Source organism: Schistocerca piceifrons, chromosome 10 (assembly GCF_021461385.2).
Source record: "Schistocerca piceifrons isolate TAMUIC-IGC-003096 chromosome 10, iqSchPice1.1, whole genome shotgun sequence".
Lineage (NCBI taxonomy): Eukaryota > Metazoa > Arthropoda > Insecta > Orthoptera > Acrididae > Schistocerca > Schistocerca piceifrons.
In genome coordinates this window covers 141,967,429-141,993,365 of record NC_060147.1, presented here as the reverse complement: position 1 = coordinate 141,993,365, position 25,937 = coordinate 141,967,429, and the positions used below count along the sequence as shown (strand labels likewise).

The 25,937-nt window shown below is 40.9% G+C and overlaps 1 protein-coding gene across 2 annotated transcripts in view; it reads right to left on the bottom strand.

Moving 5' to 3' along the window:
* LOC124719045 overlaps positions 1-18,833 on the bottom strand; it is a 34,374-nt gene extending 15,541 nt beyond the window's left edge. Inside the window, exons 1-5 of one of the 2 annotated variants that reach the window (XM_047244716.1) lie at positions 18,598-18,833; positions 17,507-17,680; positions 11,545-11,753; positions 7,117-7,270; positions 1,710-1,978 (exon numbers count right to left, since the gene is read on the bottom strand). In XM_047244716.1, the coding sequence (XP_047100672.1) occupies positions 1,710-1,978; positions 7,117-7,270; positions 11,545-11,753; positions 17,507-17,680; positions 18,598-18,649 (858 nt within the window). In that variant the 5' untranslated portion in view covers positions 18,650-18,833. The remainder of the gene's footprint in view (positions 1-1,709; positions 1,979-7,116; positions 7,271-11,544; positions 11,754-17,506; positions 17,681-18,597) is intronic. The other variant, XM_047244717.1, reaches the window with a different exon arrangement.
* Positions 18,834-25,937: the final 7,104 nt, after the last annotated feature.

Below are 25,937 nucleotides of genomic sequence, written 5' to 3'. Positions count from 1 at the left end.
AGGTTCCCGTCGAATAAATGTGTAGGCATAACATCACGTGAGCTCAGTTGTAGGGAAGGTGAATGGTCGAGTGCAGTTTATTAGGAGAGCTCTCAAAGTGCAGGTCATCCATATAGCAGACCGTGCACAGAATACTTGTGTGACCCATTCTTAAGTATTACTCTAATGTTTGGGATCCCCAGCAGGTCAAATTTAAAGATGAGATGGAAGCAATTCAGAGCTGCTGCCATTTGTTACCATTTGATTCAACCAGTATGATAAAGTTACAGAAATACTGATGTGTGACATAAGCAGCACTCAAAATTTGTGAACTACGCTGACAGAACAAAGCTAGACTTCATCTATGCCCGTTTTGTAGCAGTGTTGTAGAAGTATAACACTAAAGTTTTTCCTTACTTAGATACAAATTTCCGCATAAGACAGCAATATCAGATTTCAGAGAAAGAAACACACAGGTGAATTCATTTGTTCAATATATACAAAAACCACTGCTGTTCCATTTGAAAAAGCCAAGTTTGTTATTCAAAGCTCTGTAATTTGCATAGCTACCCAAAAAAACTACATCGCAATTGGATAGATTAAAAAATCTACTCACCAAGCAGCAACATGAGAACACACACATATAAAGAAAAATATTTTACATATCCAAGCTTTCCGAGCCAACGGCTCCTCCTCCGGGTAGAAGTGCTGAGGGGAAAGAAAGAAGGGTGAAGAAGTTTAGGAAAAGCGGTAAGTTTGAAAGAGTCACCCAGAACCCCAGGTTAGGGAAGACATACCGGACGGAATGACACGGAAAGCCTCATCGTTGTGGATTGCACCCGAGGAGATTTGCAAACCTGAGAGCTTAAAAGTTGGAAGACAGGGTAATATACAAGACAGACATTACTCCTCAAACATCGTGCATGAATTTGAGTGAAAAGCTTAGTGCACTGTACGTAATAGATCTGGGAGGGAGACTGCAAAAAATAGATTCAGAAAATGAAAGATGTAGGAAACTGAAACGGAGTGAAGAAAAGTGTATAGTTATCCATCTCTATTACATACAATGCACTTAGGTTTTCACTCTTTTAACTCGTGCACAATGTTTTAGCAGTTATCTCTGTCCTGTATATGATGCTGTCTTCCACCTTTAAGCTCTCAGGTCTTCAAATCTCATCTGGTGCAGTCCCCAACAATCAGGCTTTCCTTCTCCTCCCGTCCAATAGGCCTCCCATGAACCAGACTTCTCGATGACTTTTTGAAAGTCTGCCCATTTTTCTAAACCTTTCCGGTCCTTTTCCTTCACTCCTCTTTCTTCTCCTTCAACCCTTCTGCCAGAAGAACGAGCCACTGGCTTCAAAAGCTTGCATAAGTAAAACCTTTTTTGTACGTGTGTTCTCTTGCCGCCGATTGGTGACTCAATTTTTTTATCTATCCAATTACATTATATTGTCAAAAATTGATTGTTTTTGTTGTTAAAAATATACATTGTTTAGTGAGGATTTCCTTACAATTCATATGGGTGTAAACAGCATTACTTAGTCTTAAATGGTTCCATAAATATTTGGGCTTAACAGCTCAGCTGAATCACCCTGTATAGGAATACTGCACGTAAATACATTACTCATAGCGTGGTCAAGTTCCACTACTGAAAGTCCAAAAGACAGGTGTTCTGGAGAGTTTTAAACGAATTATTTCTGTCAAGTGATAGAGTGCTCGGGTGCTCTCACCTTGCAGATGCTGGACAGAGTATTGCCCCAGTAATCGTGATTGATGTCAAAGAGGTCTGACACAACGGAGCTGATATCTCCTTGCGTCGTATCTCCCGAATCGACGACGTGGTAAACCTGTCCGACAGTGTCATCGCGTTGTGCCAAGTGCAATATCGCGCGGCAAACGTCTTCCACGTGGACTGTATTCATGCGTAGGTCACGACCCCACAGCAGTTTCATCATCTCTCCGAGGTGCCTGTATACGGCACCGATGACCAGCCTCGGAGCTGAAACAGATACACACTTCTTTAATATGTCATTTGTGAGATACAAAATCATAAAGCCAATGCTGATTTCCTTAAATTTAAATTAGAGGATGAAAACACAATGTGACATCCTGCAGCAACTTAAATAACTGCCGCAAAGGTGTGCGAATCATTTATAACAGAAAAGCTTTACAGTTTGGCGATATTTCTCACTCAAATCTTAACTGTAAAAAATATTGAGATGTATTTTGTTGCCACAAAACAAGCTGTAATCTGCACCTACATCTACATATATATACTCCGCTAGCCACCAAGCGGTGTGTGGCGGAGGGCACAGTTCGCACCAAAGTCATATTTCCTCCCCTCTGTTCCACTCGCGGACCGCGAGAGAAAAACGCCTCAGTATGAGCTCTAATTTCCCTTATCTTTCAATTCATCCTCAGTGAATATCAGATTTTGAAATTTAGTGAGCGGCCCCTTCCGGGGTCCCACTTCAAACTATCTATGAGATTTTTAACACTCTTGCAATGGCTAAATTTACCAGACACGGATCTTGCTGCTCTTCTTTGGACTTTCTCAATCTCTTGAATCAGACCCAACTGGTAAGGGTTCCATACAGACGAACAATACTTTAAGACTGGACGAACTAACATATAGTAAGCAGTTTCCTTTGTTGAAGGACTGCATCGCTTCAGGATTCTACCAATAAACCGCAATCTAGAATTCTCCTTGCCCATTACTTGTATAATCTGATCATTCCATTTGAGATCATTTCAAATAGTCACACCAGATAGTTGGGGGATGTTATCAAAGACTGGTCATATATTTTGTACTCGTACATTAACGGGGATTTTCGCCTTGTTATACGCAGTAGGTTACACTTACTAATGTTGAGAGAGAACTGCCAGTCATTACACCACATATTTATTTTCTGCAGATCCTCACTGCTTTGTTCACCTCTTTCGTGTGATACTACTTTTCCTGTAGACTACAGCATCACTGGCAAACAGTCTAATGCCACTGTCAATACCATCAATCAGATTGTTTATGTAAATCGTGAAAAAGCAGCGGACCTATTACGCTGCCCTGGGGTACACCTAAAGTTACGCTTGTTTCTGTTGAAGTCACCCCATTCAGGACGACATACTGCTCTCTTCTGTTAGAAAACTTTCTATTCAACCACATATGTCATCAGATAGACCGTATGTGCGCACTTTTTGGAACAAGCGACAGTGTGGAACTGAGTCGAACGCCTTTCAAAAGTCGAGAAATACGGCATTAAACTGGGAGCCGGTATCTAGAGCCTGTTCTATATTATGCACAGAGGGCCAGCTGTGTCTCGCATGACCGCTGTTTCCTAAAACCGTGCTGGTTTCTGCAGATGAGCTTCTCAGAGTCATTATGTCTGAACACATATGTTCCACGGTTCTACAAGAAATTGATGTCAGTGAAATTGGCCGTACTTACGTGTATCAGATTTCCTCCCCTTTTTATAGATTGCTATGACCTGGGCCTTTTTCCAGTCTCGTGGAACTTTCCGCTGTTCCAATTATTATCCAATTATCTCTGATAGATGACGGATAAGAATGGTGCTATATTTGTAGCATAGTCAACATATAATCTTACGGGGATACCGTCTGGGCCAGATGCCTTCCTGGCATCTACGGGTAAGCGCGCATGTACAGAATAAATTTTTCTGGGCCTGTGACCATGTCATCATGATGTTTTATAGACCACTGTTTTGGCTACAGCACCAGTTGGGCTTCATTATGGCAGTGTATTTCCTACATGGCCCTATTATTTTCACATATTTTATAGGATAATTCCATTCTTGCTCCTAGAGTCACCTTACCAACATCAGTGAACTCTATTTTTGATTGAGTGGCAGGGGTGAGAAAACAGAGATTGAACCCATCCCTCCACCACATCTGTGGGGGTCACGTGTGTTTCAGTTCTTCATATTATGTTATTCTCTCTTCCTTTCCTTCCCTTTGTTGTGTTGATTTTCCTTCTCCTCACACAATTCTGAACCTATTTTCCTTTCCTTTCTGGATCTGGAATGCTTCCACGAGTAGCACAATTATTCTAAACTAGTGCCTGTATGTTGTTTGATTGTTAATTTTTTTTATTGATCTCTTGAATTCAGCTTGTAGTTTACTTCTTCTGCCAAAGGTTTTTCAGAAACGGTTTAGTTAATTTGTTATCCATCTTCTATGAAGAATATTAGTCTCTGCTTTCTTTTTGTTCTACATTGTTATATATTTCAACATATTTTTTAATTCCCAGATGTCTATCACTTTTAGTGGACCCAGTGTTTTCCTTACTATTCTTTTCTTCAATGTTTCCAATCTTATCTTATCTGCAATCGAATACTAGGTGTTCGCTAGCACAAAGACAGTCCGGCTTCGCCATTGTACCGTAGTACTTAATTTTTAAGATTCTTAGATAAGTATGTTTTTGTCAAACATTACTGTTGATAATGAAAGCTCTTTCCATTCTGTGGATCCTTTCCTCAGGAGCAGATTTTTCTACACCATTTTCTTGGTTTATTTGTCACAAATATTTGAACTGTTTTTACTTAGTACAGTTGAATCAACATTTGTTACTTAAATTTCTGGAGATTTTTTTTTCCTTCAGCTTTGTCACTGTTATAATTTTTTCCCCTCCAATATTCTTAAGCCTGTTATGTCGGCTACCTCCTCCTGGAGATTATTTTGTATCACTGCATTTGTTAGACTATCTGAAAGTATAGAAAAAATCAATAGTAAGTGGCAGAAAATTTACTTTAACACCTCTGTTCTTTTTTGGATATAACTCTATAGTTGTGCATTTTGAGGTTTTTGCAGTGGCAATGACTGGTGCATTAAATTTTGGGCAAAATTTTGGGGCCTACAGCCACATAAATCCTGCTTCTTGTAATTTTTCAGCTGTACGCCATTCAGTCATCTTCAGAGTCGGCCGAAAGACCGACGCTCCGGCTCTCGCTTCATCCGTTTAAACTCGCAGACCGTCCCACGCGCATGTGGACACAGATACACGAGCCCCAGAAATGTCAATTAGTGGCAAAGAGGTGCACACGTGGCTGCGTTGGGATGTCATTGTATCACTGTGAGCTGCACTCTGGTGAAAAGTCTACGGTACAAAGCACCGGATTCTATTTCTTTTAATTAAATTCATTGCCAATTTCAATTGCTTTTATCACTATCGAGTTTCGACATTTTCAAACAACATAGTGTGACCAGCATCAATACAGTGCTCTCCACAATCTATTTACTGGGCTGTAAGAGCCAGGTGTATCAACAGTGTTACATACATCTTTCGTGGGGTATGCCAATCGTCTGTCTTGCCTACGGAACGCCATATTTGCAAGAGACCATTGTAAACTCCAACCTTCTGGAGCATCAAACCGCCATTAATGGAATCTAAAAGCGCTGCTGTCTTCAGTGGAGGGCAGAAATTCAGTTTTACTTTGTGTCTGCGAACGTGCTTCCCACATACAGTAGGAAAATCTTTCGGTGTCTCCTTCTGTATCCCTTACACCCACCTCCGATTTAACCCGCAGTGACTCACGTATCTGTTCCGGAGAATACCCGTCGGCTTCAAAACCTCTCTTCGGAAGTAGAAGCTCGTCCTACAGACTGCTCTCGTCAGTAATTAAGTGTGCCCCGTCAACCGAAGTTCCGTGAACACTCTTCTTCTGGAAAGGACGGTGGCAGCTATTTGCACGTGCACGTAAATCTGTATGTGTAGTTTTCTAATAAACTGCATGTCCCAAGGTGCCACCATCTTTGCACTGAACCGAAACATCAGAAAATGGAAGGCGCCCTTCCTTTTCAATTTTCATTTATGTACAGTAGAAAAGCCACACCTCTTACATCTTTCAGTCTTCTTCTTCTGTGTTCCTTTTGCCCACATTTGGGTTCATTTGCAGTGAATGCTGGAGCATCATTTGGCTCACGCTGAAGATGGCTGACTGATATACAGCAATAAATATTAGAAGAAGAAGCAGAATTTATTCGGCTGCACATCCAAAATTTAATGGATAAACTCCAACAATTGACCCCTTTTTAATTTTCAGCTGGTATTAGCAAACGTGGGCCAAGTCAGTACAGTGATACAGTATTTTAGTGGCAGAGAGAGACACGATACAAGATATAAATTGTGAAGCAGCCAGCCGACACACATCACAGTGACGGATACACGCTCCCGACATCTCGACTGCCGGCAACAACTGGCCTAATGGTTAACAATGCTTGCAAAGGTTGCCCCACTGGATGTGGCAGTAAATACAACAGCCAAAGGCACACAACTTACAGCACAGCTCTATCTCGGCTGACTCTGTGCACTGAAGTAATAAAATACTACTTGCTCCTCACACAGGAGTAAAATAGTACTTGCTCCTCACAGGAATAATCCTAAACAACCCTCGTAGTTTGAGTACTACCACATCTCATCTCAAAAGATTCAACATCTTTTAACAACTTGTGTACAGGAGGACAGACTACACGAGCAGCACTACCTGTACCAAGGTATTAAATGGCACTTTGTTTCATACCAATGAGTGACAAGCACAAACGATGCAACCTGAGCTGCGATCACAATGGTCGGAGTGCACTGTAGTAAGAGAAGTGCGTTCACAGTCCAGAAAGAAAGTGGTTTACATCACATTGAAAATATGTGCTGCTGCCAACACTTATCATCCCTATAAGCAAGTAAATCAGTCTTTGGTGATCAATGCCAATGTAGAGGTACATACTGTGGGTATCAAGTCACTTGAGCAAATTTGTCACCATCTATCACAGTAGGTTGTACAACACACCTTTCAATTTACCCAAATCTCAAATAAGCCCCACATATCCACAAATGGCAAATCAACTCTTATTAAGAATGCACAATACTGAGTACAGTGCCAGTACAAATACACAACAATGAAAACCAGTGTCAGTCACAGCTTTCAGAAAAGATAGTAGGGGATAGGGATTGTGACATCGCCTAGAACTCAGACCGAGACAGACACACAGTATAGGAGGCATACGAGAGAAGGAACCGAGGCGAGAAAAGGGTCAAATATTGATCTGAGGGATGTGGTTCAAACAGTGTTTTAAAGGACAAAATACGTAGGTCGGAATGCGTAACTTCCCCGTACGTGCAGTACTTACCGAGGCCGTGGCGATCGCCGAGCCCGTACACGATGCCGGGGCGCACCACGGTGTACTTTAGATCGGGCACGTTCTTCAACTCCTCTTCCACTTGGCACTTCCACTTAGCCACGTACGTCCAGGGTTCTGGCTTCCCATCCTCCTTGAAAGGTGCCTGCAGCAGAAAGCAGCAGCAGTATAGACTGCAGCTTCCGACGACACACGGAAAAGGCTCGAGAGAGATGTGGAGCAAAGAATTTGTAATTGTGGCTTCTGCAGTATGACGCAGACACTTCCAGGCTTCGCAGAGGTGACGGCACCCGTCCGAGGGGAATTGACAAGTTCGTCATTTATCGGGCATTCAGCCATTGTTCGGGGCCACCACTGAGGAATGTCACATCACAAATATCGACTGTAACACTGACAGGGTGTATATACACAAAAAGAGAGAGAGACCCAGATTTCCCTGTCGAAAATAGACTTCTTCCTGGGTGCAAACACACTTTTTTTCCACGCTAAGTGACAAGATACTGTCTCTCAGAGCTGTGAAATTTATGAATTCTTTGAATGCTAAATTTTTTATATACCGGTTCAGAACTTTCCAGCACTTCACCCGGGGGAAAAAAAAAAGAGGGACGCATTTTGGAAAAAACTTTCACTTGCGGCAATATTTACACTGAACATTTTCATATTACGGAAGTTTAAACATGAATTCCACCAAATACAGCATGGTAAGCCGTGTCCATACTCTCACTGGAAATGTGTTTCAATTGGAAACATTGTTTTCTGCAGCATTCCTCAACTGTTTATGGCTTTGTTCCTTGGCCGTCTTTCTGTCCACACTGGAAGCAAATTTTTCTCAGTGTATTCATGCCGTCTGCAACACTACCTGTCTTCTTTTCGTTCTTTCTTTCTTCCCCCCCCCCCCCCCCCCCCCCCGCCCCCCTTCCGTCCCTGTGACTTCTTGCCTGTAGGCCACACAGCCATCTCTCAATCCTTTGGAGTTTTACAGAAGAAGGTTGCATTTATCAAAGAATTACATACTTAGTCTTAAAACTACGATACTGTTTTGATGAAGGAGAGTTTCTATAAAAGTTGGTAATGGTTGATGACATCAAATTAATTGTACGAAACTGACTTGCTGGTTTGCATACATTTGTCATCATCGGTTAATGGAAACATACTATTTAGCAATGGAAGAGCCTTCAGTATTTCACATTTCTAAGCAAGCTATGGCAAATGAACTGTTTTCTTTTCTGCACAGTTTTTGTCAGTATTCTACCACATGCAGCAGCAGTTCTCTGCAGAAATCTTGAATTTTATTGTTACTCTTGTACAGCTTCCTTCATATATCCTAAAAGCAGCCCTCAGCCTGTTACAACGATAACTTGTTATCATGCTGCCTTGTCCGCTCCAGTTTTTTTGGAAAAACTTAATACGGCAATGGAAAGGGAAAATCTAACAGACAACACAAGGTGCACAATGTTTATATGCGGCTGGAGCTTTCAAAGCGCTGAAAATTGAGATTACGACGCACTTTTGTCATCCAATGGCAGCTTACATCGCTTGATCTCACCAGTCAATGACAGCAGATATTCGGTGCAGAAAATATGTGATGTGGTCAGCCAATAGTAAAACCACTGTTAAGTAACAAGAACACACACATAGGAAAAGTTAATAGTTTAAATTAATGTACATACAGTACAGCCATAAGAAAAGCTAAACTTTCACACACAACACTGGTCTTCCTCAGCACGTGTTACGCTGTAAGATATGTGCCAGTAAAATTTTAAATAATGGCAGAAATGGCTGGTCTTCTGGACCGATTTTTTTTTTTTGGTTAGTCCTCAAAGTTTTAAGTTTCGAATGACAGTCCAATGCTCCACGATTTAAGAAGTTCATTGCACAATCTCACACGTAACACAATTCAGCCTGGGTAAAAAGAAATTTACCTTAAAAGTAACGTGTCTCAAACCGCAATTTACAACATTTTCCCACAGCCTGTTGGAAATTTAAGCAGCTGTGACATCAAGCTAAACGAAAGCAGTTTGTTGTTACAAAGCATTGCATACTCTTCGTCCTAAAGCCTTTGACATTTAGCTGTGGGCAGACACTTCTGTGTGAACGGTGTTTTATTGTTGTAAGTGGCACGTTTTCTTTGCAACTACAGTTTTATTTTGCTGTCATTCTCTTGTTTATGTTTTATTCCTGAAGTAATGTTCTGTAGTTGCGGTATGACATTGGCAATTAATTTTTATATATTTTTTTTAGAGTTTCATTTCTTACCAGTGAAAATTACAAAAATTTAAACTAAAACAATGAAAAACTCCTGGAATTCTAAAAAAATATCCTCAGTTTTCCCCAGACAAAGAAAATTCCTGCATGCATTTTCCCAGGACATATTCACCCTGACTGACGACACGTAAATATTCTGCTCTCTGTTGTACGTAGGCCTGGCAGCGAGAGGAGTGAATGACGTAGGGCCTCATCTGTGCAGTTGAAATCTAAAGTACTGACTCTAACAATGTGCACGCATACACGTGCCAGACAAAATGGGAACACCATTGTAATGTGCATGGTGGTCCCAAAGAACTCGTCACTAGAAGTACCCCATCACATTTTTGTACTGCCAGGACATATGAAAATGGGGTGTGATATTGCAGTGTCTTTATTGTTAAAGGAGAATGACAATGTGCCTTCAAACAATGGAAAACCAGGATGGAATGTAATAGTATTTTGAAAAGGAAAGTTGACACGCACCGTATAGTGGAGATGCTGAGTCGCCGATACGCACAACAAAAAGACTGCCATAAATTAGCTTTTGGCCAGTATGGTCTCAGCATCTCTGCTATATGGTAAGTGGTAACACTCTTTTTCTCAATGTTCCTTCAGATACGCACACACATCCGAAGGAAAAAGGCACTGCAGCGACTACAGCTGTTATGAAATACATGAAGTGTATTCACAGTTGCGAATAAGAACAACTGTCAACAGTACAAGAGACGGATGACAGGGGAAATACAAGTCTGACTGGAACTACAACCCAGGTTTCCCACTTTAAGCGAGCAGTCTCCTTAACCGATTTACCTATCTGTGCACAACCCATAGTCAGACCCAAACTTCATACGGCATCGTTCCTGCATTCAGTACTTGTACACACATCATGTCATTCTCATATTAGGGAGGGCATTATAATTTAAAGATTTTGCCTGGTATGATGCTTGTACAAGTACAGGTTGCAACACAGGAATGATGGCATACGGAAGTTTGGGTATGGCCACAGATTGTGCACGGGTAGCCAAAGCAGTTAAGGCAACCACTCGTTTGAAGCGGGAAATCCGGGTTCGAGTACCGGTCTGGCCACGATGACAATCATTATCTTATGCAGCTGACAGTTGTTTGTATTCACAACTGTGAATACATTTCACATAATTTATGAAAACGGGAGTGTCATCCATTGCATGGCCTGAGCAGGAAGAAGGAACCATTTGCACAGATCTACTGAGCATCCCCACAACTAGGCACAGTTGATCTGGGAATGTGGCAAAACGAAGCTAAGCACTGTTGAGGAACAGTCTAGTGTCAGGAATTACGCATGGAGAGCACTATGAAGCTTTCCACATGTGCAGTTTTAAGGCTTTTCAAATGTGTTTTTTCCCCTCGGTCCCTTTCGCAATGGCCAGTGACCGAAAAGAGATGGACATACTCCTTCAATATAAATTACAGTTTATTATAAAAAAATAATGCAGCTAATTATTCATAGTAAAAAGAAATTTTAATGCACTCTTAAAGAGAATTTTAACATCCAATTGTCATTTACCAGAATTAGTGATTACAATTTGTCTACCCGGAGTGAATTGCAGAATGTCTACATCACACGTGGACAGTGAATAAACACTTCAGAATGCCTACACAGCTGAAACTGCACATCAGTACTAAATGTGAAGTAGAAGTACATTTGTGTCCATTTATTTACAGAAAAACCAAAAAGCTGGTAGAAGACACCCTCAGAAAAGATCAGTTCAGCTTCCAAAGAACTGTAGGAATATGTACAGCAACACTGATCCTACGAATTATCTGGGAATATAGACTGAAGAAAGGCACATTTATAGCACTTTTCGATTAAGATAGTGCTTCTGAGCATATCAACTGATATTCGCACAAAGTATTATGGATAAAATATAGTGAAGGAAAGGTTATTTAAACACATACAGAAATGGGGGAAAAGTCCTTACATGGCAGTGCAGGGTAGGTCAGTCTCCTGACCTTGGAGATGGGCTGATATCATGATAACAGAAGCTTTGAGAACCAGGAGAACAGAGACAATGAAAAGGCACAGGAAGAAATAAGTACTGAACAAGTCACTTGCAGTACTAAAGAGTCAAAACTAACCAAATAAGTAAATAATACCAATAAAAAAAAGTAAAAAGTGATACAACTACCATTTACCTTGTCAGATGAGCACATGTGGCCATCTGAAAGCTCAATGAACCTCTTGACGCCCTGTTTTGCTGCTTCATTGGCACAATTAATACTCAATTTCAAGATTCCTTCTTTATACACAGGGTCGGTCTGGCCGGGTTTGGTCTCGCAGGCACAATTGACGGCGTAGTCGAATGGACTGTCTCCGTTGGGTGCAAAGGCAGCCTCGCAAGAACCTGGAAAAAGGAAAAATTTTAGATTGATTCAATGTTGTACAGCTATTACAGAATCATAAACGTGTTTACACTGCACACATCTGAGGTAGCCATCCTTTTTCGTCTTTGGATTTTCTGTTGTACTATGGAAGAGTTCCAGCTGTGGTACTGTCTTTGCCACGTAAAACAAACAAAAAATGACTCTCAGAAAAAATACTGTAGACAAACTTGAATTAGTTGTCATTAATGATTTACTGCTGAAAGCTACAGAAACTATCACAATCAAAACAGCTGACGAAAGTGACCTACGGAGCGCAGTAAAAAGTAACTGTGGAATCTGACGGAAATAGTGGGACACAGAGAACAATCTAAGCATATAAAATGTTTCCCCATTTACCACTAGTGGGCTCAACTACTAAGGTAATTAGCGCCCAGTCACAAACGTTAGCGCACTAATAGCATGGAAAAACCGCAAGGGGGCAACACCAGAAAGTACTTACAAAGACGCAGAGGCAAAATAAAAGAATTAGATCTTTTTGGACAAGTCCGTCTATGTAATAAAACTAAGGACACGAGCAGCTGCTTGAGTGTCATCAGCTGAAAGTTCCTGTAAGGTAGACACAAAAGGAAGCTGTCTGAGGCAGGAGGACAGCAGCCTTGGCCGCAGCATCAGCAGCTTCGTTCCCAGCCACACCAACGTGGCCAGGAATCCACAAAAAAGGGACACGAGCACCGGTATCAGCTAGTGACTGAAAGGACCGTTGAATTCGTTGCACGAGAGGGTGGTCCGAATATGGGTCACAGAGACTCTGAATGGCGCTCAAAGAATCAGAGCAGATGGCAGAGGGAGAATGACGATGGTGGCGGATATGCTGAACAGCCCGATAGAGAGCAAAAAGCTCAGCCATAAAGCTTGAACACTGGTCAAGGAGCTGGTATTGAAAGGTATCATCCCCAACGACAAAGGCACATCCGATACCAGCAGTAGTCTTGGAGCCATCTGTGTAAATAAAGATGTTATTTGCGAGCTTCGAACGAAGTTCGACAAACCTCAAGCGGTATATCGAATCCACAGTCCTCTCCTTTGGGAGCGAGCTGAGTTCAAGGTGAACGCCAAGGTGGCATCTGGGTCTCACCCACTTGAAAAGTCGTAGGGAGGGTAAAATCAAGTTTCTGAAGCAGGCAACTAAAGCCAACTCCAGGAGGTAACTGGGCAGAGACATACATCCCGTATTGGCAGTTGAGAGAGTCGTCAAAGAAGGAGAAATTTGACAGGTGAGCGGGGATTGACATCAGTCAGCAGGCGCACCGCCAAAGCAACATATCGCGCCGGTAGTTTAGCAGTAATTCGGCAGCTTCGGCATACAGACTGTCAACAGGGCTGGTGTGGAATGCTCCAGTAGCCAGACGTAACCCTCAATGGCAGATAGAGTTTAGACGGCGTAAGATGGGCAGCCGGGCAGAAGAGTAGACAAAGCTCCCATAATCCAGCTTTGATCGGACAATGGACCGATATAAGCGAAGCAGGACCATTCGATCTGCTCCCCATGACGTACCGCTGAGAACACGGAGGACATTTAGGGAACGGGTACAACGAGCAGCCGAGTAAGACACATGTGGAGACCAGCAAAGTTTCCTGTCAAATGTAAGACCTAAAAATTTTGTTGTCTCCACGAATGGGAGAGCAACAGGACCCAGATGTAAGGATGGTGGAAGAAACTGTAACACCAGAAGTTCATACAGACCGTTTTCTCACCAGGAAAACTGCAACCGTTGGCGGCACTCCAGGAATATAGACGGTCTAGACAACGCTGAAGACAGCACTCCAGGAGACATGTTATCTGAGCGCTGCAGCAGATCATAAAGTCGTCCACAAAAAGGGAGCCTGAAACGCCAGCTGGAAGGCAATCCATTATTGGATTGATAGCTATGGCAAAAAGGGCCACGCTTAAAATGGAGCCCTGGGGCAGCCCATTCTCCTGGCAAAAGGCATCTGACAAAACAGAACCCACACGTACCCTGAACATTCAATCCATTAAAAATGCATTAATGGAAACAGGGAGGCGACTGCGAAGGCCCCAAGTGTGCACGGTGTGGACCACCCTCCAACAGGTGTCGTAAGCCTTCTCCAAATCGAAGAACACAGCCACCGTCTGGCACTTACGCAAAAAGTTGTTCATAATGAAGGTCGACAAGGTAACTAGGTGCAGAGCGGCGACTACGAAAGCCACATTGGACATTGGTAAGGAGGCGCCGAGATTCAAGGAGCCAAACCAATCGAGAATTTACCATGTGCTCAATCACCTTGCACACGCAGCTGGTAAAGGAGATGGGGCGATAACTGGAAGGAAGGTGTTTGTCCTTTCCTGGTTTGGGTATGGGAACAACAATAGCTTCACGCCAGTGTGTGGGAACATGACTTTCAGTCCAGATGCGATTATAGGCGCGAAGAAGAAAGTCTTTACCTGCAGGAGAAAGGTCCTTCAGCATCTGAATATGGATACCATCGGGCCCCGGAGCAGAGGATCGGGACCAGGGGAGTGCACTTTTGAGTTCCCGCACGGTGAAAGTGGCATTGTAACTTTCACGATTCTAAGACTGGAAAGAAGGTGGCTGTGCCTCCTCTGCTTGTTTTTAGGGGAGAAAGGCAGGGTGTTAATGGCCAGAGCTCGAAACCTCCGCGAAAAAGTGGCCGAAGGCATTCGAGAAAGTGGCCGAAGGCACTCGAGAAAGTGGCCGAAGGCATTTGGGACAGCCTCAGGATCCATAAGGACTTCATTTGCTACAATCAGGCCTGAAATCGGGGAGTGGACCTCGGTGCCAGATAGCCGGCGCAGGCCACCCCAGACAACCAAAGAAGGAGAAAAACTGTTGAAAGAGCTGGTGAAAGCCACCCAGCAAGCCTTTTTGCTTTCTCTGATAACACGACGACATTGTGCACGGAGACATTTGTAACCGATACAGTTCGCCATAGTAGGGTGGCGCTGGAAGGTGCGTAAAGCACGTCGCCGAGCACGAATAGCGTCGCTGCATGCTGTAGTCCACCAGGGGACTGGGACTCGACATGGAGAAGAGGAAGTACGAAGGATGGAATATTCAGCAGCAGTGAGAATAACATCCACGAGGCATGCGACCCGACTATCGCAACTGGAGAAGTTTTGATCACGGAAGGTTGCCAGGGAGGTGAAAAGCCCCCAGTTGGCTTTGGAGATGTTCCAGCTAGTGGAACGTGGAGAAGGGGTGTGGAGATGGATTACGCAGGGGAAATGGTCACTCGAGTATGTGTCAGACAGAGCATACCAATCGTGCAAGTTGGATAGTGGATATTGAGAGGTCCAATTGGGAACAGGTATGCATTGCATCCGAAAGCAAGGTAGGTGCACCGGTATTTAAGCAGACTAGATTGAGGTGGTTGAAAAGGTCTGCCAAGAGGGAGCCTCTCGGGCAGGATGCTGGAGAGCCCCAAAGGGGATGGTGGGCATTAAAGTCTCCAATCAACAAAAATGGTGTAGGAAGCTGAGCAATCGGTTGTATCATGTCTGCCCTAGTAAAGGCAGACGATGATGAAGTGTAAACTATAAGTATTCCAACATCTGTACAAAAGTACTATATGTCATTCCAACAATAAAAAAAGCAGTTTTTTTTTTATTTCTGGCATATAGACCTCATCCTGCAGAGAGTGGCCTTGACCATCCCTTACCATTCTCCCATTGGCTCCCTCAAGTTAAAAGAATGACACACACTCAAATATGTGCTTTAGACCGTGCAATAAGGCATTGTATTGGCAGTCTGGGAGTTGGTTGTAAGATGCCACCCACCTGCTCTGACCCGTGACACAGGTGCACTGTGCCGTGATGTGATGTACGACGTCATTGAGCCGCAGTGGAGTGGATGTGAAATAATGTAGAGAGCACATGGTGTATGAAGAGGTGGTGTGCTCTGACGGTTTAATTATGTTGTAGCAATGTGTTTGTGAGGTATGTTAGTCTGCCATTTAGTGTGCTACAGCCATCTTGATGTGGAGCATACAGAATTATGTGGTGGCACAATGGAATATACTGTGCAGAATGTTGTCATATAAAACAGAATATGTCAAAAATGTTAAACTGTTCTCTTAGGTGCTTGCATAACCACTGAGTATATGGATCAATGTTTTTCATTAAATCATGGAAGAAGGAAGAGTGTTGGTTTTATCACTGAATTTTTAGTTTGCAGTTTGCCCCACCCAAAACACCCTCCTTTCCCCATGGTTCTCCCACTAATTTCATTGGGTTTAGTCAGTATATTGGTTGATGTGGTATTTGTATTTTTGGGGGTGTTATGACAGACGATTTGGTCACCAAGTTGAATATGCTCGAAATAGGGGTTATAGGCATGGTGATGAAATCATTGGTCAAAACAGATGGATGGTACTCCCATCTCTGGTAATCTTGACAGTCCTTTGGAGGCTTTTAATTGATGGGATGTTCTACTGCAGATGGGGATCTATTAATTATTATTCACTCCAACTAGGCTTATGCTACAATGACCAGTTGGTGAAATACTTAACAAAATCATCTTTTTAGCAAAATCACACTAGTTACTGTTATATAACTGCTACCAAAATGTCCCACTGCAAGGGATTTCAATACAGCAAAAACTGACAAGAGTTAGTTAATTAGACTCATGTTCCATGGATTATATTGCACAATAGATTGTACTGATGTGTAATGTGTCATTTTGGATTATTTGTACATGTGGTTACATTCTGAACATTTCTAAGTGCTAAAGACAACCTTAATATCGAGTAATGAAGGTCAATTTTTGCTTGTGGTATTGTAAGTATGAACATCATCGTTCCGTCTGAATTGCAGTGGATTATACACAGCGAACTTCACGAGGGAATAAATATACTGTGAAGCAGTAGTCAGAATGCCCAATTCCTGAAACATATGCCTACAGGGTGATGTAGGTACATAGTGCTTATCCACAATCAGAACAGCATGCAGGCAGATTAGAAAATATAACTTTGTGACAGATAGGTCATATAGAAAGCCATTTGTTGACAAATCAGCATCTATTTTCAATCACAGTATCCTCCTAGGTAACAACCAACAATAACACTCATTCAGAGTTGAGTGCCACAAACAAACACCAAGAGTTGAGAAGTTCGTTTGATAATGCCGACTGCAGTTCACTATATCATTCTAATCCTTTCCAGAACACACCATCACTATCCATTTTACTAGTGTTACAAATAGTGAGAAGATATATTGTCAAAATCATGTCCCAAATATGACACACTAGCCCCAATTGTACATTATAAACAGTACATCCTACCGTTATTTTTATTTATTCATTCAGGGATCATCCCACAGCGACAGGATTTGTAATCACATAAAGAAAATAAACATCCCAAATATATGGGCAGCTACAACATAATATAAGAATGTTTTTACAAGTTGTATGAAAGTTGTTCAGCCATGGCCTTACTGAAGGAACCATCTCGGCATTTGCCTGAAATTCTTTAGGAAAACCACAGAAACCTAAATCAAGATGAGCAGACAGAGCAAACTTCATCTTACCGAACAGAACATGATGTCAGTGTCTTAACAACAGCATTACCTCAGTCAGTTGCTACCTTTTGTACAGTGTTCTTTAGATCATGCACGATTTGCAGTAGGGGCCTACATAACTTTTTAATAATATTATAATCACATGATGCGGGATGTGCAGATAAATGCTGACTGTAACTGCCTCAATATGAGCACTGAAAATGATAAAATGAAACTTACCGGAATTAATCAGGTTGGCACTCCGAAAAACGACACGTGGATCATCAAAGGTCTTCTGGTGCTTTGGATTCAGCCAGGCTGTTTGTGGTGGAACCTTGTCAACTACTCTTATTTCTGAAGCTATGTCATTTTCTATGAGGTATTGCACAAAATTCCTCCCTATGAATCCACACCCTGGAACAACAAAAAACATTACTGAAACTGTACAAAACCAAGCCAAGCATACTTCCACTGCTACTAAATTGTGTGCTTTGATTGACAACAGATATTGCACAATTAAGGTACCATCATCCATTCACTCATGCATTTCAAAGGCATACTGTTTATAAAACCACGTTCCGTACTGCTGTTAATGGGTGATCGCAAAACTTTTATCGTGTTGATTAACGCCATTTCCGGTATGCATTATGACTTAACGAATATACGAAATCGGAGAATACACGAAGTATAGCGTTACCTTACTACATGTTAACTCTCATCCATTACCATTAACTTATTGCCCAAAGTATTGTAGTCAATTAACATACAACGAAGCATTGAAGAAACATGATATTAAAATATTGTTCTATCATGTTCAAACAAAGTAAAACATATTTCGACTTGTAAAACGCTTGTGGTAGTCTTCTGTAACATTAATGTTTACATTCGCTGCACACAGGCGACCATTCGAAAGTGACAATAAAAGCGAATGTCCTGTTTAGCACTCTGACCCCTGAAAGGCAATATCGGGCTTCAGTGCTGTATTTATTTAACACGATTCACCCCTCAACACTATCACTTAACTGTCTTAACGGTTAAGCGGTAACGCCTTTTATAATTTCTCCCCTCTCAAGCAAAAATGCAAAACGTACACGCAATAACATACCTGTCAACTCATGGATACTTGGGTCTATAACACAACGTAGCTTTAAAGTACAAAAAAATATTAAGAGAATTGTGGCAGGTGACAGTACCGATCATCACAATACACCTAACCTGTCAACAGCACTTATCGTGGCTCTACATTGTCACTATTATCCATAAAGAACATTTTACGCAGGCAATACTTTTAAACATTATTGCTCGAGTACTAAAGCTACAATTAAACTTACCTCCCAAAACAATAAACCTTGGTTTACTCATAACACCTACATCTGCCGCCATTACAAACCCAACGGAACCGGAAGACAAGCACGCCCTTATCTAATCTTGCGACGCACCAGACGTCAAGGTTTCTTTCGACAGAGCTAATTCACAGTTTTATTAACAGGGTAGTCGTATGATCGCCATACTGGATGGCAATACAGCCAAAAGCATCAAGTGAACTTTCGCGAAAGGATACACTACTCAATACTACGACACCTTGAAGTGACACTGTCATTCGGAAAAAGATCACAACTTGTTCTGTCTTAAAGGGCCTGTCGTGCCATCATAGCCCCTTACGGTTGGTGCACACGCTATTAATAATACCGGGTCCGAACTGCAATTAATTTAATATTTTCCTTTTTTATTCTTTCCCGACAATAACTACATTATCAAAGATTGAGAGATACTGTATCAAATTGTAGAGCGGTAGCGAACGCATCCGGCATCGGCGTAGGGGCGTTGTTTCGTGCCTGTGCCTTCCGCTTCGGTTTGGAACAGTCTTTGAAGACAACACCAAGACAAACGAAATTTTTGACCGTCGCTCCACCAAACGACTCGTAGCCCATACTAACCTTGCTCGCGTTTCTGAAGTGGGAAAGTAGCGTGCAAAATTTCCGCATAATAAGTGGTGTTCGGCCCGCCTTAACTGTGCCTTTGTCAATGGCAGCGCTGAATAGAAAAACAATTATAAAGAGCTCTTCACACTTAGCACAAAAAGTCGTGATGCACTGTTTAAGGATCCTGCCTTTCTCATTTAGGCTGTTCACCTAAGCTGCTTCAATTAAATGCTAGTCCATTTAAACGAGGCCTTAAATTTTTGCTTTCCATTCTTCAAGCAACAGAAATATACTGAGTATGTAACGTCACGATGATCTGTTTTTTTGAAAGTTTGTATTTATGCACGCCAAACCAAATACCTAATTTATTCTAGACACATTAAAGTTGTGCAAACAAAGAAGACTACTGTTGTCCTAGTCAGAATCACCCAAAAATGTACATATTTACTTACATGTTATTTCTGTGTTGTAACAACAGAGACAGCAAACTCAAGATACTTGGGATGGACTGCCAGATGGTGCAAAGTCCCCCGCCCATGGTGATTAACATGACTTTCACCTATGACAAAATGTGGTACATATGAAGCAGCAAAGCTGTTCTCACATTCAGCTTCCATGGTGAAGGAAGAAGATGATCATTTCACTCTTAAGAGACACTTAAAATGTCGAAATTTCAAAACTCAGATTACCAATGCACAGTTCCACACACAATAAACACACACACCTGTTTTCATTTAGTCAGCTGATGAGATTTCATTAGAAGAGTAAACACAGCTGTGCTTTGTCTTCTGTCATTTTGCAACAATGATTACCAAAATACAAAGAGTAGCTAAAGCAAGTAGAAAGGTTTACACTTGCAGGAAAATAAACAGCGAGACAACAGTGTCTTATCACACGGAGGAAGTTGAAATATTTAGCTCTGGATAGGAGCTTGTAGAACTACTATGGCTCAGGTTTAAAACAAATAGCTGACCAACTACGGGATATATATGCAACCAGGCAAATTCATGATATGAGGGGCCCTCCGTGCCGTGCACCCATTGTGAAGACAATTACAACGAAACAGAGATTAGTACACAACAGGTGTAAAACATAGCATAAGGCTTTAGATTGAGATTTGCTAAATGCAAGGTGTGGGGCTGTCAAAATGGCAATGCTACCACACCAAAATTTGAGTTATCTCTCACAAAATACAAAGAAATTCTGGTTGTAGGTATTGGCTGTTAGTGACACCAAAATTAGTATCCGGGCACTCATGGATGGCAAGTAGTGAATATAGAACCCCATTTTTGAATGTTCCTTTGTTGTTGTTGTGGTCTTCAGTCCTGAGACTGGTTTGATGCAGCTCTCCATGCTACTCTATCCTGTGCAAGCTTTTTCATCTCCCAGTACCTACTGCAACCTACATCCTTCTGAATCTGCTTAGTGTATTCATCTCTTGGTCTCCCTCTACGATTTTTACCCTCCACTCTGCCCTCTAATACTAAATTGGTGATCCCTTGATGCCTCAGAACATGTCCTACCAACTGATCCCTTCTTCTGGTCAAGTTGTGCCACAAACTTCTCTTCTCCCCAATCCTATTCAGTACTTCCTCATTAGTTATGTGATCTACCCATCTAATCTCCAGCATTCTTCTGTAGCACCACAAAAGGAAAATCAGAAGTATTTCTCCAATTTGATTCTGCTGCAAAGATGAGTGAAATAGGTATTAGTGCGAGTGGTTTTGGGAAACTGCTGAAATTACTAAAACTGAACAAAGCTCCAGAGGCAAATGGAATCAGTCTCTATACAGATTTTTGCAGCTGAGTTAGCTCTCATTTTAAGCACAGTACTGTATACTGTACGATGCAGTGTGTTATCTTGTATGGAGAGTCACTGACAGATGTGGAAGTAACTTCAGTTGTACCACCCCAGGAAACTTATGTTGGGGTCCTTGCTGCCCATACTGTTCATTAGTGACATGTGAGACAGAATTAATAGTAACCCTAGACTTTTTGCAAAAAGGTTAAGTGATGTTAAATTCAAATAACTGGTCACTAAATGCAGTGACTTCTTTGTAAAAGTAGCTCAATACACAGGGAGAGAAAAACTATCGATCAAAGGCAGATCAATTATATTTACTTAGTAAGCAAAGTGTTGCTTACTCCTCCACCACACATCAGTTCTAGCAAACCATCCATTAGACAGATCACTAAAAGTCAGTATTCTTCTAGCTACAACTAAATCAAAGTACTAAAATCTTGTACTTAGTCCTGCACCCCCTTAAGTTACCTTCGTAATCTGTCGACAGGTCAAGTGTTATTTCCTGAAAGACTGCAGCGTGGTGCAGTAAAGACAACAATCTATCAATGAGGAGGTAAACAACGGGCACCTTCACCCACCTCCCTTTGTTGCACCCTTTTTCTTTTTAAATCTTACCAGTTAATTCTTGTAGAAGTAAACAAAAAATTACCTTACTTACATTCTCTGTGATCATACAAAGGCCTTTGATTATTTATATTGTAAAGTTCTATTAGAGAAACTAATATTATATGGCATTCAAAGCATTTGTCTGACATGTGTAGAGGCATATCTTAACAACAAAAACAGAAGATCACAATAACAAATTGTACCATAGGGGTAAGACCGATTTTAAAGTCAGATATTTTAAATGTGGTGTACCACACGTTTCGGTACTGAGCTCGCTCCTGTACTTGGGTTGCACAAATGGTTTGCAAAAAAATATTTGCAAAACATGTTGGAGGGTGCTTTGCTGTTGACATTACAGTGAAAAGGGCCAAAAATGCATCCATACCAGAAACAGCCAGGAGAATAATGCAACGAGCTTAAAAAAATAACTTACAGGTACCAGAAGTAGAGATCAGTGGGTGCTCAATGGATGAGGCCCCACGTGAGAAGTTCCTGAGCATCCAGACGCATAACGAATAGAGGTTGTGTCAGCACACTGATGAACAGATGTCTGAGTTCTGCCTGTTTTGCTCTTTGAGATGTTTCTCATTTCTTGTCCTGAAGACACAGTCTTCTAGAGCAATGCAGCTGAAGCCAAAAAAATAATTATTCTACAGAAGTGCAAAGTAAGGTTTTTATTAAGAACTGAACGTTTTGCAGAAGACTCATCAGAGACCTTAGGTTTCTTACAGTCACGTGTCAATAAATTTACCCATTAATGTTATTTGCACTTAAGAGTAAGACTGAATATAGCATAAAGTGTGTAATTCACAGCAACAATATTAGATGTAAAAATAATTGTATATAGACTATGCACTGCTACATAGGTTTCAGAAAGGAGTTTTATATTCTGGTGTGTATGTATACCAGCTGAAAATGGTCCTGTCAAGAGTACAAAAAAGGTGAATCTGCTCCTCTTTAAAGGAATCTAACATCAGAATGGGGAATCTGCTGCCACAATTCTCTTTCCACCTTCCTCACCAAAAATTTTGGCAAGTGAACACATTCAGGCTTTTTTAAAACAGAACACTGTAAATCCTTTCACCCAGTCTCTGTTTCCAGAGAAACCTTCATACTCGGAATCTCCTTCTTGCTGCCACTATTTGTTTATGTTTCTCTCCCACTGTCTCTTTTTTTTTCTCCTATTGGCACTTTCTCCTGTTCGTCCCTCTCACTGTCATTGCCTTCATCCCTTTCTCTCGCTTTTCCTTACCACTGTCTCCTTCTTTGTCATTTTCGCTATCTCTCTGTCCCATTGCCATTTCCTTTGTGCAATTCTTTTTGTCTCCCATTGCCACTGTCTCTTTCTTTCTAGCTTACAGTCTGCTCTTTTTCTAGCCACCACTGTCTCCTCTCCACACATGTCCTCACGGATGGTTTGTTTCGGATTTTAACACCCCCTCCCTCCTTTTGCAATCTTATGAATGGTCACAACTCGTCTTTCCTCTTCATTTCCACTGTCTCCTCTCACTTTTTCTCCTACTGCCACTGTCTCTACCCGTCTCTCTCTCTCTCTCTCTCTCTCTCTCTCTCTCTCTCATTTACTGCCACTATCTCTCACAGACCATCACTATCTGTTCATCTCCCCCTGGCAATGTCTCCTCTCTCCTCTATTATCACTGTCTCTCTGTTACTCTCTTTCAACACAAAAAACCTCAAATATGTTTGTGTTCCAAAATTTTTGGTGAGGAAAGCAGAACGAGGATGAGGCAGCTGGTTCCACACTTTTCTATCAGACTCTTTTAAAGAGCAGTATACTGGCCTTCTTTGTGACCCAACAGGGCCATTTTCAGCTGGTTTCCTTCTTTCCTTGTTATAGGAGGGTGTGCTGCTTATATAAAATGAATTCTATAAGTCAGTAAAGTTTTTACAGTTTATTTATATGCTTTGACACATTCATACACTTTGACTGAGTGAGGTGTTTCATATGTTTATTTATTAGCCGTTCAGCATGTTTACCATGCAACTGGCTTCGTCAAAATACATTTTACATATTTCATATAGGTATAGTTGTTGCTATTTTTTACATTATACATTATGCATACATATACATACATATTTTTAGTAGTTAGTAATTTGTACATTTCACTCACATCATCATTATACATATACACAAATACATAAACTTCTTACTAATCAGACAATTTCAGCAATAATCATTATACAGTTTACGTTCAAGAATTAATTATATGGTTTTACACATTTAGTTAATGATAGTTACATTATTTCATTGTTTATACATTCCTATCAAATTACTTCCAAGATATTCTTCAGCTTTATTCTTGAGCCATGTGTCTAATACTTCCTTAAATTTAAAGTGGGTGAGGGTTTTGACGGATTGTGGCAATTTATTGTATAACTTCAGACTTATGTGTTTGTGACTGTTGTGTGTCAGTGACAGCATAGAATACGGTATATCAAGCATGCAGTTGTTTCGAGTGCTGTGCCAATGTAAATTCTTTCTCTGTGTAAATTATTGTATATTTTCTTTTATCTATATTAAGCAGTTATACATATAGAGACTTGGGAGTGTCATTATGTTTAATATACTGAAGTGCTCCTCACAGCTTTCTCTTGGACCCAATCCTTGCAAACATCTAATTGCTTTCTTTTGTCATTTGAATACACAGTTTGTGCCTGGTGAATTACCCCATAACAGAATCCCATGCTATGACTGAAAGAATGCATAGCAGCAAAGCATCAATAAACTTTTACTGACGGAATTTCTTAGTTTATACAGCAGGAATATTACGCGTGCAAGTTTTCCTGTCAGATAGTTTATATGGTCATCACATGAGAGCCTTTGGTCTATTTGTAGTCCCAGTAGTTTGACACTGTGATTCTCTGCTTTTTCGTACCTTCAGATTAAAATAAATTTCCTCTGTTTTTTTGTTGTTTATACATAACTCGTTAGCAATACACTACACCCTACATTTTTCAAAAAGTTCATTTTTTTTTGTTTACCACCTGTGGAGAACATATCATCAGCATATAAAACATTTTTGCAGGCTATATAGTTTGAGAAGTCATTAACATAGATAATAAAGAGGAAGGGTCCAAGAATGGAGCCCTGTGGAATTCCTCTCTTACTTTTCATTAAATCTGACCTTTCATTGTTCACATACACTGACTGTTACCTGTTATTTAGGGATGACTTAAACAAATTAAGTGGTTTGTCTGCAATACCATAATATTCTAATTTTTTTTAACAATTATCCCATATGATACTTAATCAAATGCTTTGCTTAAGTCTATGAGTGTTGCACAGGTGGTCAGTTTCCTTTCAAAAGCATTGCACATTTCAGTTATCGGGCTTTCAGTAGCTTTTATGGTTGACTGATTAGTTCTAAATCCAAACTGGTTGTCATTAAGTAATTTATTGCTCTCAAAACACATGTAAATCTCTGTGTGTGAGCAGCTCTCTATGATTTTGGCGAGTAAAGGGACAATTGATATTGGTCCATAGTTATCTGGCATTTCTCTGTCACCCTTTTTGTATATGGGGAGTGTAACTGTAATTTTAAGGCAATCAGGGAAAACGCCATCATCAAGGATTTTATTTGCAAGGTAGAGTAGAGGACTTATTTCCTTAATTATAGCCTTTATTACAAAGTTATCCATAGTAGTAATCTGTGCTAGAGTTGTTCAACTTGTTTACAGAGTTATTTATATCTGTAGCAGTTAGTCTACTCCAGGTAAATCTTTTATCTGTTTTATTCTGTGATTGCATCAGTTAAATCATCACTTTTTGGTACCTGGGCATTTACTGAATTTATGAAGTGTTTGTTGAGTGTGTTGCAATTAATTGGGTTACTGATTTCGTCTTTCCCCGTGTTTATCTCACTTTTAACTGTGTTCCAAGCAGCTTTACATTTGTTTTTAGAATTTAAAATATACTCCTCATTTGCTTTCATTTTTGCTGCTTTAATTTCAGATTTGTACATTTTTCTTAAGTTTATATATCTATTCTTGTTTTCTTGATTGCCTTCAATTTTGTCCTTCAGCATGAGTAGAAGGATTCTAATTTTATTGAGGTGCAGGGTGTACCACTTTTTTGTGTGTTGTGCTTTCTGCATATTGCTACTGTTACATGTCTTAGTAATAAGAGGGCAGTTACTGTCTAATGTATTTTTTATATTGGATATTAATGCAGAAAAGCTTTCATTTATATCTTTGTCAATGGTTAGTATTCTAGCCTATTCTATTCTACCCAGTTCATTTCTCATTACTTCAATGTTCTCTTCCTTAAGAGCTCTATATGTAGTTAGCATCCTGGTATCATCAAGTGTCAGATTTCCAA